Source organism: Ostrea edulis, chromosome 2 (genome assembly GCF_947568905.1).
Source record: "Ostrea edulis chromosome 2, xbOstEdul1.1, whole genome shotgun sequence".
NCBI lineage: Eukaryota > Metazoa > Mollusca > Bivalvia > Ostreida > Ostreidae > Ostrea > Ostrea edulis.
The window spans coordinates 2,474,127-2,487,872 of NC_079165.1; the positions used below are offsets into that span (position 1 = coordinate 2,474,127).

Consider the following 13,746-nt stretch of genomic DNA (forward strand, 5'->3'; position numbering starts at 1 on the left):
AATGTAAATAGGTGCAGATTACCACTTAGGCGTCTTGGCAAATCTCATCACTTTATTTACACTATTTTGTTGCATGAGTGGGTATTGGATATACCAATAAAAACACACAAATTACTATGTTTACGTCTTAAGACAGATTTGAAAATAATTGGATGTGTAACGTTTGAGTTGTTGTTTTTTTTATTTCATAGTAACATCTTAATTGCAGGTAAATGTAATGAGGGGGACACGGTCACCAGTTCTCAGTCTGTGTCAGACAACAGTATATTGTCATCAGCCAAAGTTGTCCAGGATGCTGAAATTGCTACGTCTGAATCAGCCAAAGTTGTCCAGGATGCTGATATTGCTACGTCTGCATCAACTTCCATGCTACAATCTCTAAAATATGAGGCCAATGATCTGGCTATAAACAGGCTACAAGATATTTTCCCTGACTGCGAAGGGATACATTATTATCATCTTTGTCAGAAGAATAACTGTTTGTCGCTTAAAAGTCAGCAAAATGAACAGAAAAAAGACAAATTTGTCCATTCGTGGATAAGAAGTTCTGAAATGGCATTTTGCAATAAAACTTTGATTTGGTGGTTGGTGTACGAGGAGAATGTTGGTATGTTCTGTATACTGCGTAAGAAACATGACACATGTAACCAACAAAACAAGTCAAGAGTTTACAACAAGACGCCAAGTGTAAGGTATAAGAAATCAGCAGTTAAAGACCATGCTAACACTGAACAACATAAAACTGTTGTCATGCTAGAACTTACCAGTAGATCTTCAGTTTTCCAGAAGGACTTTGAGGAAAAGAAAGCAGTAGCAGATGATAATCTCAAGGCAGCTTTTTTTGCTCTTTACTGGTTAATGTCAGAAGAAATGCCAAACTGTAAATTTAGTAGCCTGATGCTTTTGGCAGAGAAAATGGGACATCCTTCGATCAAACATTTTAGATATACAGGTGCTGGAACCGTGAGAGAAATGATGTTGACAATAGGACAACAGATTAGTGATGGAGTTGCAGAGAAAGTTAGAAACTCTGGGGTTTATGGTCTACTGGTTGACGAAGTGACTGATATCTCTGTCAAACAACAGATGGATTGTTTTGTACAATATATTGATGACAGTGGGCTTGGTCATGTAGATTTCTTAGGTATTGCTAATGTACTAGACTTTGGACCATCAGCAGATGCCAAAACTTTGTTGGATACAGTTTGCAATATTCTATCAAAGAATGACTTAGACATTAAAAACTGTAGCAGTTTTGTATCGGATGGTGCAAGCGTCATGGTGGGGAAAACAAATGGTGTTGTTGCAAAATTCAAAGAAACAGTTCCTACATTGTTAAGCATCCACTGCATCTGCCACCGCTTGGCATTGGCCTGCACAGATACAAACAAGAGTACAGAATACATAAGTACTGTTGAAAGAATTTTAACAGCTGTGGAAATACTTCGATGATTCCCCAAAGCGATCTGCTGCTCTCCTCAAAACACAGCTTCAGATGCATCAAGATAAAGTAGAAACATAAGATTTACCTAAACAAAAAAGAGTACATCTCAAGAAAAATGAAGAAAGCTTGCAAGACACGCTGGTATTCATTCGACAGTTCTGTCAAATCAGCCTTTGAAGACTTACCAGCTGTGCTTCAAACATTAAGAGTATTAAAGATGAATGACGATCCAACGGCTGATGGCTTGTTGAAGAGAATGAGACTTTTAAAATTTGTTGGGGCTCTGGCAGTATTAAGCCATATACTACCAATTTTGGCATCTCTCAGCAAGGCATTTCAGAAAGGCACCATCAATTTTGCATCAGTACAGCCAGCAATTGATTACCTGGATAGTCTTGACAATCTCTTACCAACTGATCCAAGTGATCCTTTTACATCAGTTGTCATCGCACAGTTGAAAAGTGAATTGTCAGATCAAGGTCGTCTTGAAGCCTTGGAGTTACAGCCGAGTGAATTCGAATGGAACCAGCTGACCAATTTATTGACAAAGTATATACACGCTCTAAAGGAAAACATCCATGTTCGGTTTTCTACTTCAGTGCTTCAGCATATTTGATCCATTAAGTATGCCTCTGAGGGGAACTGAAGCATTCAAAACCTATGGCAACGAAAGTGTTAAAAAATTAGCTGATCACTTCTACCAGGCAGATGAATCTAAAAAAGACAGAGAGGAAAAGCTATTAGCAGAATGGGGAAACTTCAAATATATTGTCAATAAGTGGAAAACGGACATACCTGAAAATGTGAAGCACCCAGATCCAAAACTGACACTGACAAGTATCTCTCCAACAGAGTGGAGTTTGCAGAGAATGGTCAGCAATCACCATTTAATGATGAATTATCAGGAACTTCTTCAGATTGCCAAAATTGTGATAAGCCTACCAGTGAGCAATGCATGGCCCGAAAGAGGTGGTAGTGCTATCAAACGAATCAAACCTCGTCTACGAAATTCTTTTAAAAAATGATATGCTATAGCTAGCTGCACTACTTCAGGTCTCTGTGAATGGACCCAAGATTAAGGAAGCAGATGAAATAGTCCATGAAACTGCTGAAAAATGGATGAATCTGAAAAAAGAGCAAAACTAGGAAAACATACTTCTGAGAAGACAGGAAATGTTATGAACACAGAGACTGAAAAAGAAACTGAAGATGCTGGGGTACAAACTGATCTAGATATTGTAGAGTTAGAGGAGAAACAAGAACGTGTGATGAACTTGATGGAACAAGCATATAAGATTTTGGGATTTGATATGGAAGACATTGAGGAGGTTGGAGAAGACAAGGAGGACGATGAGTTTGAAGATGATGTGGACCTTTTTGAATATGAATAAAATAAGAATGTCACAAAGTCAAACTGAGTCCATTTTATTAAACTTCACTTGTTTTAATGATCAAGTTTTTGTGCATTAAACATGCAGTTTAGTTCATTTCAACAATACTTTCTGCATGTAGAAACTTTCTTACAAAACAATTCAGTCTTATAAACTATCAGTACAAATGTAGAAATAAAAGTGAAAGTTTCTGTTCAAGCAAAGACACTTAAAAATTAATTGATACAGCATTGCAAAAAATAATTACATGTAGTTATCTTGATGCACTTTATTTTTCATTTTGCATCAAAATTAGTACTTTGCAATGTTGAATTTTTTAAGTCTTTGCATGAACAGAAAATTTCACATATGAAACAATAAATTCATGGCAAAAGTAAAAATTTCAGGCAAAAAAATGACAATTTCAAAGCTGCATTTAAGTGCCAGGAAACCGCGAGAATGCAGGATTTTGCGTCATTTACCCCAGAGCTTCTGGAGGCCTTGAGCGGCCCCCAGACCCCCGGCCGTAAGGGCGCCGAGCATAGCTCGGCGTGCGATACGGCTGTGCCGTTCGCATTTTATCGCCTTCTACTTTTTCATATCAGCCTCCTACTTTTAAATTTGTTGAAAGCCCTGGGAGATGAGAGTAAGCGAATCGGACACTTGGCTAGCGAAGATGTAATATGTGTTGTCATATTGTTAGTACTTGGTGCCAGGGCGATTTATTTTCAAGAAATAGAATATATTGTACTTGTCTGTTCTTTTTATCGGCTATGACCCCGTCCTCACAATGTCAAGGTTTCAACCTTGATATTGTTAGGAAGTTTTCACTCTGGCAACTGATGGCTTAGAAACGTGCGATAGATCTTTGATAGATCTGTATGTACCGTTGCGTTCTTAGTCAATATTTCAATATTCTGCTGCACACCAGGGAGGATGTCCCCTTGGTCCTACATTTGCGAGGTGCTAAGGGGAACCCTTTAGCTAGGGAAGTGGGGGGGGGGGGGCATTGTAGGGAAATCCTTAGTCAAGCCGGGGTCTCTCACTTGCAGAAATCCACCTTCACTGTTTCTCCGGGGGGGGGGGGGGGGGAGTATAGAACTATGGATTTACCAAACTGGTGTCCAACTTTAACCCAGAGCAGATTAGAGTGTTGAGGGAATGGGAATTTTTTCTGGAATCAGATGCCCCTTACTTTTCCCCCATGGGTGGAGACTATGGTCACCCACAATACATTGGAGAGGTGGCTAAGGCCAGAGCAGATCTTCTGGGGAGATCAACGGGAGAGGTAATAGAGGAGGCGTCCAGGAATTGGGCGCAACTCTACCAGTGAGGGGGGCCTTTAAGTATATAAGTTTGATACCCCAGGTAGGGTGTTTTATTTTTAGGGAAATTTATTTTTGGGTTTTAATAAATTGTTGGCTGTTTATGGAAAGATATGGGTAATCTCAGTTAAGTAATGGCCCATGAGAGAGAGACTAAGACGGCATAGGGACCTATATTTTGCTGAGTCCCTATTTCCCTTCTATATAAGGGGGGTTATCTTCAAAACGGGGAGGAGTGTAGTGTCGATCGGATTTGGCCTGCACCCGGGAGTGACGTCACCGGAAATCTCTCTTACTGCGAAGCCTTTATAAACACCAGACGACATATCGAATCACTTAGGTAAATCCATGTGCATCTAATCCCTTGTGGTATATAGGGGCTATTATTATTGTACCAAGAGTACAACAGTGCGATCACTGTGATAGATCTGTATGTACCGTTGCGTTCTTAGTCACGTGAAGAACATTGCTATTTAAATAAACATTTCTTGTCCTACTTCATTTCCCTTATATGGTATTGATTTGAGATATTGATTTTTTTTAAGATTTCAATTTACTGAAATATCAAACACATTCTCACTGGTTGTCCCATTCAATTAGAGTATCGATATCAGCTTAACACTTCAAATCTACCGAATTCATTACTTTTCATTTCATTAGTTTTACTAAAGAACCAGTTTCTTTTAGGCCTTTCTGTTGGTAATTATTTTCAAGAAAAATAACGTAGACCACTTTTCGATTCCGCAATTATATTTTTCATGTTTCTTTTTTTATCGAAATATTAGTACGACAGAGGGAACCGTTACATAATATATATCTTATTGAATAATCTAATTCAGTAAGATGTACGTGTAGTTTTAGTGCTTTGAATATAACACGTACCTAAATATTTAATATATTATCAGTTTTAAAGCTTTCAGTATTAGTTTGTCATTTTTTAATACAATTTTCATGATATTGACAGTTTTTTTCAATTTCGTCCAAACTAATTAGGATTGAAACTAGTCTAAGAACGATTTCGTCCATACTAATTAGGATTGGAACTAGTCTAAGACTGTCCTAGTTATATTATTTACATGTATATCATAAAGTTGTGCTCCTGTCATTTTATTGAGATGCATTAACATTCGAGAAGATTATTGATATTTTCATTTTACGGGTGCTTTTTCAACTTCATTGACTTAAATCATTTTCTTTTAGATTTTGTAATAATCTGTTCTTTCAGAGACTACTGCATTAATATAGGTGAGGGTATAATGGAATCATCAGTCCATTTGTCTGTGTGTCTGCCCATCTGTCTGTTGATGGTGGGATCAGGTGCCTAGGAGGAGTAAGCATCCCCTGTCGACCGGTCACACCCGCTGTGAGCCCTATATCTTGATCAGGTAAACGGAGTTACCCGTAGTCAAAATCAGTGTGCCAAGAATGGCCTAACAATCGGTATGAAACACGTCAGACGGTATGGTGATTCCAAGTGAAATGGTAATTTTTTTCTTGATTTTTAAATCCTTTCGCGGATTTGTTCTCATATTGAGATGTCGCCAGTTGTATGTGAAGTACCACAAATTTTGACCTACGTTTAGCGCCTTAAAAACAGACGTAGGCGCTTTAAAGAGCTCTCAGTGCTACGGCCTTGAGCTCCACGTGTAGGTCAACATTTGTATCACTTCATCCACAAATCGTGATGACAAATTATCGAATGGGATACGAAAGAAATAACAAACAAAACACATTCCATATTCAGTCAATAGTTGTCTCCAGGTGAATAGGGAAGTGCATTCACTCGAGGCCCGAAAGCAGTATCCTGTTTGATCCATCTCCATACAAAGAAGAGTCTGTGTGGCCCCATGTCAAAAGGGGGACCGCTTAATACCCGGAAACCAACCCGTCTAAGGACGAATAACCTGGTGCCAGTCACTCTATTCGTTGTTGTGTATGTATAGTAATGATCAGATGGGAAAATGTGTGATTGATTGTATATTGTTTAACGTCCCTCTCAAGAATATTTCTCTCATGTGGAGAAGTCACCATTGCCGGTGAAAGGCTACAAAATTTAGGCCTATGCTCGGACTCTTTGAGCAGGGATGGATCTTTATCGTGCCCTAACCCGGATCCCCACGGAAAGATTTAATGTTTTACGTTGATTAAACATCGATGGGAAATATGCATTCCTTGACAAAGAATTATGACCTCATTGATTTCAGTTTTTATTTATTTTTGCACACTGTCGGTTATGTGTGACTGTTTTTAAATCCCCCCTCCATCGCACTCGCTTCTCACCTCTGCCAATTTGATCCTCTTTATCAACAATGGTTGTATTTGAGAGGGGGTGTGTGTTTATCCACTCGAACACGTGGGTTTTCTCTGGTATCCTGCCACATTAATGACACTTTCCTGCAAAGATCTGCAAAATCAGAGAAAGGATCCCACTGGAAATACTAGGTAAACTTTCGAGCATTCGTGGATTTTATTGGTATTTAGGATTTAAGTCAAATGAAGATTTTTACATCATTTAATAACTTTTAAGGTGATGACTTATCAACGATGCTGATTGGTTGAAAAATTCGTTTGATTTTTCTGTCAAAATTTCGTTCGGAGTTCATCTGCACTAAGCACGCGGGACTACTTTTCTCTGGAATGCGTCTTCCCCGTTCTAATTTTAGCGCTATTTATAGAACGGGATTTTCCACAAAAGCATTTATATAACGATATGCATTCGTTTGATTTTTGTTTTTCATTGCTATCAAAAATAAGCTCAACTAAAGATATGAATAAAATACAAATTAATTTAAAGAAACAACATACATAAGCGATGACGTGACAGAATAGTCAACTTGATGACGTAGACCACTTACTGGTAGAAGTAGACAGATTACACGAGTTCCTGGTATGAATCGTCTGCTTTGCGAGATCGATAACATGACGGAGCAAGTGGCGACTTCTGATCTGGTAAATATTAATGAAATTGAACTACGTTATATGGGGCTCAGTCAACGAGTGCGTTTTAGATGAAGAGGTGTTGAACTTTTTACTCGATATTGAAATGAAGCCGAGTTGCATTCCAACGACACAACCAGTGTTCAACGTCTCCTCCAACACAATGCAGCATAAATAAGTAAGTAAGTAAGTAAGTAATTTTTATTTAAAGTCGGAAAACTATATACAGGTAAACAATAAACATGAGCTAAGAGCTCTTTAACCGACTATATAGCATTAAAAAAAAACCCACAAAGCACTAATGATATATAATTGCATGCATAGACATAAAAACAGAAATTTGAAATAAAACAGGACGCATACTTGTATACAGACATCACAAGTCATGCATATATATACACAGGGACTAGCTATATTAAGATGAGCATGCATAACTGAAAACAGTTTGCAACACAAACATAAAAATATGGATATATACATAGAATAAATAAATATGCATACCTAAGAGACAGAGCGGAGTAAAAATAAAACAGTTAAATTTGTACATATAAGCTTAGAAGCATAGTTAGAAGTTAGATCAAAACTTTAAGATTTAGGCAGGAGAGGCTGGAATTTGCATGAGCTGCATTTACAATTTAATTCCCCACACCAATTTTGAATATAATTTGAGAATAGATTATATGATGTAATATTTCTTGCTTCGTTTGGCAAAGAGTTCCAGAGCTTTGCTGCCTCATATCTGAAAGATTTAATCCCGTACCTGGTTGTTCTGGGTCTTTGTATTTCCGCTGTATTTGTATATCTAAAATTGTATGAATGGTTTTTTATAACAACTAGATCTTGTAAAAAAAAGTGGGGACAGTTTGTTGATAATTTTAAAAGTTTCTAAAGCTATTGTTCGCATTCTTCTGGTTTTTAGTGAAGGCAATTTAGATTGTTTTAATAGGTTTTCGTAAGTACTTTTATAGTCACCATAGATAAATCTCAGAGCTCTTTCCTGAATCTTTTCAATTTTGCGGGTGTTTTGTTCAGTGCAGAAGTGCCATGTCAACGGGCAATAACTAAAATTTGACATAATAAATGAATGATATATGGTTAATTTACCTAATTTGCTAAGATGTTTGCCTATTCGTTTAAGAACATTTAATTGCATTGCTGCCTTTTTACAAATATTGGTAATATGTGTGTTGAAAGAAAGTTTAAAATCAATTGTAATACCCAACAATTTTATTTCTTCATCACATGAAATTTTTATTCCATCTAAATCAAAAACTATGTTTTCATTGTGTGTTTTGTTTCCAACAGAGATAGCTTGGAATTTTTCTGGATTTGCCTGCATTTTGTTTGATTTAAACCATTTAATCAGAGATCTACTGTCATCTTGAAGTGCTGCTATTACCTGAGTTAAAGATTTATCTGATTTTGATAAAGTATTGTCATCTGCATAGTTGTAGAGATTACATTTATTTACAAAGTGAAAGAGGTCATTGATAAAGATGTTAAAGAGTAAGGGGCCGAGGATAGACCCTTGTGGCACACCTTTGATTATATTTGACATGATGCTGGTGTGCTCCCCTACTTTAACACACTGTTTTCTACATGAGAGATAGCTGCTTAACATCTCTCGTGCTGCTTTTGAGAGACCATATGCTTTTAGTTTAAGAAGAAGTAGTTCATGAGGAAGGCAGTCAAAGGCTTTAGAAAGGTCCATTAAAATTGCTGCTGTGTACTTGTTTTTATCCAATGCTTGTTTCCAATCTTCAATTACTCTTAATAAAGTTGACTGACATCCAAAACCTGACCGAAAAGCTGCCAAAAAAGGATTGAAAACATTTTTAAAAAACATTGTTAACTGATTTTCAATTGCTCTTTCAAAAACTTTTGAGATTGCAGGAAGAACACTAACAGGTCTATAGTTACCCTTCTCTAATGAACTATTCTTCTTATGTAATGGTGTCACTTGTGCTATCTTAAGCTGGTTAGGGAAAGTTGATGTTGATAGGGACATGTTAATTAGTTGACTTAGAGGTTTGCTGATAACTGGTAAAGCGATGTGTAAGAGTTTTGGAGAAATTCCATCAATACCAGTGGCTTTTTTAATATTTATTTTCATTATACTTTTTGTTACAAAGTCTTCAGTGACAGCTTTAAAGGAAAATGGATGTTGTTGTGGTAATTCTGTTTTATTTGCTTTTATTGCCTGTATACTTGGGTGATTTTCATCTACTTGTTCTGCATCCCCAATATTTTTAGCAACATTTATGAAAAAGTCATTAAAAATTTCACATACTTCTTTCTGGCTGTTTACAAGCGTGTTATTTTCCGAGAGAATTAAGTCTTTCTGTGTGGTGCATCCTTTGTTTGTTAAAAATGGTTTTACAGTTGGCCAAAAATCTTTTGATTTTGGGCCTCCAGCACATCTTTCAATGAAGTATTGATTTATAGACTTGTTTTTTAGGGTGGTTACATAGTTTCTTTGTTTTCTGTACTTTTCCCAATTTTCAGAGGAGTTTATGGATTGGTACTTGTTAAACAACATTTTTTTCTTGTATATTGCCTTCCTAAGTTCTTTATTCATATATGGGACTTGTTTTGTTTGGATTTTTCTTGATTTCAGTGGGGCATGTTTGTTAGCTACATCTAGAAAGCAGTTGCTAAAATCATTGTAACACTTGTTTACATCTTTGCCATCACACAATAAGCATAATTTGGTTTCTAATTCCTCTGCAAATTTTTCAGCATCAAAATGTTTGAAACTTCTACATAATCTGCGTTTTACTTGTCTCTCTAATATGGTTATGTCAACCTGAACAGATATAAAATTGTGGCAGTCACTAATTCCTGAACCAAAATTACATACTTTCCCTGTGTTTGAATTTTCGTTGGTGATAATGACATCTAGTAGGGATGGTTTACCAATTTTGGTAAAGCATGTTGCTTTTTTCACCAAGTTCTTAGCACCATGAGTATCACATATATCAGACAATATTAAGCTTTTTTGTTTGTCAAGCATGTTGATATTTAAATCGCCAATAACGATGTAGTTGTCATATCTACTTATAATTCTATCTAGAGTCTTGCTAAAATCGTCACTAAAAACATTTTCATTCATATTCGGTGGTTTATATGCTCCAACAAATAACCATTTGTGACCGTTTGATGTTACCTCTATTCCCACGGATTCTATGTCTTTAAATTCAAAGGTAGGCTTACGATCTCCAGCCAGATCGGACCTGAGGAAGGCTAGTACTCCTCCACCATGCTTATTCCGATCAGCTCGCCACATAGTATAATTGTCAATTACAAACTGTGCATCGGGGTAGGAGGCGTCGATTTTAGTCTCTGCCAGAAAAAGCATGTCGATGAGATTTCGCTGTAATATGTCCTTGATCTGATCATACTCTCCTGCGAGACTGTTTATGTTTAAATATCCACAGATAAGCTTAGCTGGATTCGCTTTTCTAACGTTTACTAAGTTCTCCCAGATGTCATGGTCGTTTTCCACGTTGTTTACGCCGGAAGTGTAATTGTCATCTCCTGAGATGTCGATCCCGATCGTTTCAGGCATCATGTCAGCATCTGTTTCCATGCTGGGTGCAGGGTTGTCAATAGATAAACATGCATTGCAGACCCATTGTGCTGCAACGGGTGGAAAGTTGTCCGTGCAGCATTTAAGGTGACATCTTATATTGCAATGTGTGCATATCAAAAGTTTCTGATTTTTTCGTGTTTGTCTACTGCAGGCCACACAGGGAAATTTAATCGGCCCAGGGTTGGTTGAGATGTCACCCGCTATAAGAATTCGTAAGATTAGAAGGTATTTTCCCACTGAGTTGGATCCATTGTCTTTGTTTTTGTTTGCATCAAACAAAGAGATTTTTGGCGGGTAAAGTTTTTGCAATAAATAGTCATCTAAGTACTCTTCAAAGTTTAGTCTAGACTTACATATGTCGTCTAAAGATGATTGAGGATCGTGTGTAGTAGCATGCTGGTCGGCAGGTGGTGTAAATCTGCATATTATGGATGTTATGACCAGAGCTATTGTCCAGTGATATGTCCAATCCGCCAATCCACTCACCACTTGTTATCTTCCTTTATATTTAATTCAACTTTTAACCATTGCACCTTTAATTTGGCGTATACTCCATTTAAATCTGCACAGTAACGGTTCCTTACCTAAACGCACAGCCATGCCGTTTTGTTGTTGTTTACAACTCTTACATATATGTATTTCTACGCGCCAATTCAAAAACGTTAATTGAAGCTTTTTGATGGGAGAAACTATTTGTTTTTCTATCTTAAAAACATAATTAAATGATAAGAAATAAAACTTATAATTCTTTGTTTGTTGCATGTATCAAACGAAACATTGGACGGAAAACTTTTTCATCAATGCGCGTAGCGCATTGATGAAGTTTTCCGTCCAATGTTTTGTTTGATACATGCATCAAACAAAGAATTATAAGTTTCATTTCGTAAGACGTACAATTGACCGCATTATTATTCAATAATGTGGGTTTTCTTGATATGTAAGTCAAATGAAGATCGATGACGTATTTCACCGCATTATTAGCTCAACAACACAATATTAATTACATTTCAAGCTAATTTTTCCGTGATAACCTTTTGCAGCTCCAATGTGTTAATTTCCCCACACCTCAGGATTTAAAAGGATGTACATATAAGGAATTTTTATCTAGTGTTTATTTGGAGTACGTGAGCTGATTAACGACTGGAAGTTATGCGACAACAATCAGAGTGAAATGTCGGAATATAGAAATAATAGTGTATGAAAAAGACTATTTCAAACGCGTATGTCAATTTTCATTGTCACAATAATTGATTGATTGCATATTGTTTAACGTCCCTCTCGAGAATATTTTACTCATGGAGACGTTTCCATTGCCTGTGAAGGTCTACAATATCTTGATCTATGCTCGGCGCTTACAGCCTTTGAGTACGGAAGGATCTTTATCGTGTCATACCTGTTGTGACAGGGGGCCTCGGTTTTTGCAGTGACATAATTAAGCATTTGTGGAGACCAGCTTGAGGCCCCATGCAGTGGGTCCAGGGCAAAGCCCTGGTGGGATAAAGCCCCCGAAAGCTCATGTGGTTTACCAATGAAATCACCTATTTTTGTGCATAGAGTTTCTTGTCAACTTCCAAACCCAAAAGAATTCACAAATTTATTTTCTAAAGTGTTTTACAGTGCCAACTTTACGGTGGCTGGTTTAGGACAGGTGGAAGAGATTTTTTTTTAAAAAATTCGTTACCACGAAATAAATTCGTTCAGAACGGAGTGAATTTCGTTGGAACGAATTTTATTTCGTGGGAAGGAATTTTATTTCATGGGAACGAATTTATTTCGTGGACAAATTTTATTTCGTGAGAACGAATTGTTTGTTGTTGTGGGGTTTTTTTTTTTTTTTTTTTTTTTTAATTCTTCCATCTGTCCTAAACCAGCCACCGTACTACTCACTGTGTGTACTTGGACTGACTTTACATTTACGAAAAAAAAATTCTTGTTGTTTTCTACTGGTGAATATGGTACATTTTTCTGATAACAAAATATATCCCAATTCGTCTACTACACGTGCATGTGTATATGATGTGCATGTATAAGTGTTATTCGACATGATGATTTGAAATTAAAAAAGGACTTAAAATTTGATTGAATTGACATTATCGTGCTGATTAAGTTATAAACCGGGAATATGTAATGCATGTATTCTTGATGAACTCATATTTAAACGGCAAAGATCTCTCTCTCCCTCTCCCTCTCTCTCTCTCTCTCTCTCTCTCTCTCTCTCTCATCCTAGGACCGTGTGTATGTATCAATTCCCACAACTTTAAATAACGATTTGATTTGTATCTTTTGAGAATAGTGAGCGATCGGCAACGATTTAATGAGCGATCATACAATCCACCATATTAAGGATAGACACGCGATCGTACAACGATTAGAACAATTTATTGTAAAAATAACAGAATGCTTGTTAATGTATGTTGTTTCACAGTCGTCGGTAAACACGTGGTTTCCATGTGATAACTGGAATTGTGGTTATAATTTTTTTTTACGGCTGACATGCTGCTGTGACGTACAGTACATGTAGAATATTGAACCTTTTTTCATTCATTAATGTGTCACCTTTAGATCACTATAGACCCCCTTTATTTTTATCTTTAAAACATTTTTGTTACGCAATCCTTTGACTTTTTAAGCTTTTATATAGAAGAAAGTCCACTTTTAGTGAAAAGGTTACCTCTAGGTATCCAATAAGTTGACAATTGCTGTCTATTATGTTTAAGAATGGACAGATACTGTCCGTTCTTAAAAATAATGGACAGTAATTGTCAACTTATTAGACACCTACAGGTAAACCCAATAACTTATTAGACATCTACAGGTAGGCTGAAAATAAGAGAAAGACAATACATTTGTCAAAGAGATACAAATTTAATTTTAAATTCCCTACAAGTAAGAATCAACACAGATATCGCAAAAATCGCTGAAATACTTAAAAACGATGTTTCCCTTTAGTAGGCTTCTCTGCTTCAACTCGTAAGATTCACATTTTTTAAATTCCATTGGTCATTACTATATCGCATCAAAACTTACATTTGAAAAACATATTTCCATACTGTATTTGAATTTGGCTGGATTCAGAGG

General features: G+C 36.7%; 1 protein-coding gene across 4 annotated transcripts; it reads right to left on the minus strand.

Moving 5' to 3' along the window:
- LOC130052406 (uncharacterized) lies at window positions 1-11,218 on the minus strand. Of its 4 annotated transcripts, none has more exons than XM_056157280.1 (4): window positions 10,243-11,218; window positions 7,837-7,878; window positions 6,995-7,080; window positions 1-378 (listed from the first exon to the last, which is right to left on the minus strand). In XM_056157280.1, the coding sequence occupies exons 1-3, from the start codon at window positions 10,663-10,665 to the stop codon at window positions 7,012-7,014; spliced, it is 534 nt and encodes a 177-aa protein (XP_056013255.1). In that variant the 5' UTR covers window positions 10,666-11,218; the 3' UTR covers window positions 1-378; window positions 6,995-7,011. The 4 variants fall into 4 exon arrangements, with proteins under 4 accessions (XP_056013255.1, XP_056013253.1, XP_056013254.1 ...); XM_056157278.1 differs by having other exon boundaries at window positions 3-378; window positions 6,995-7,085; window positions 10,243-11,215; XM_056157279.1 differs by lacking the exon at window positions 1-378 and adding an exon at window positions 6,085-6,543 and having other exon boundaries at window positions 10,243-11,216.
- Window positions 11,219-13,746: the final 2,528 nt, after the last annotated feature.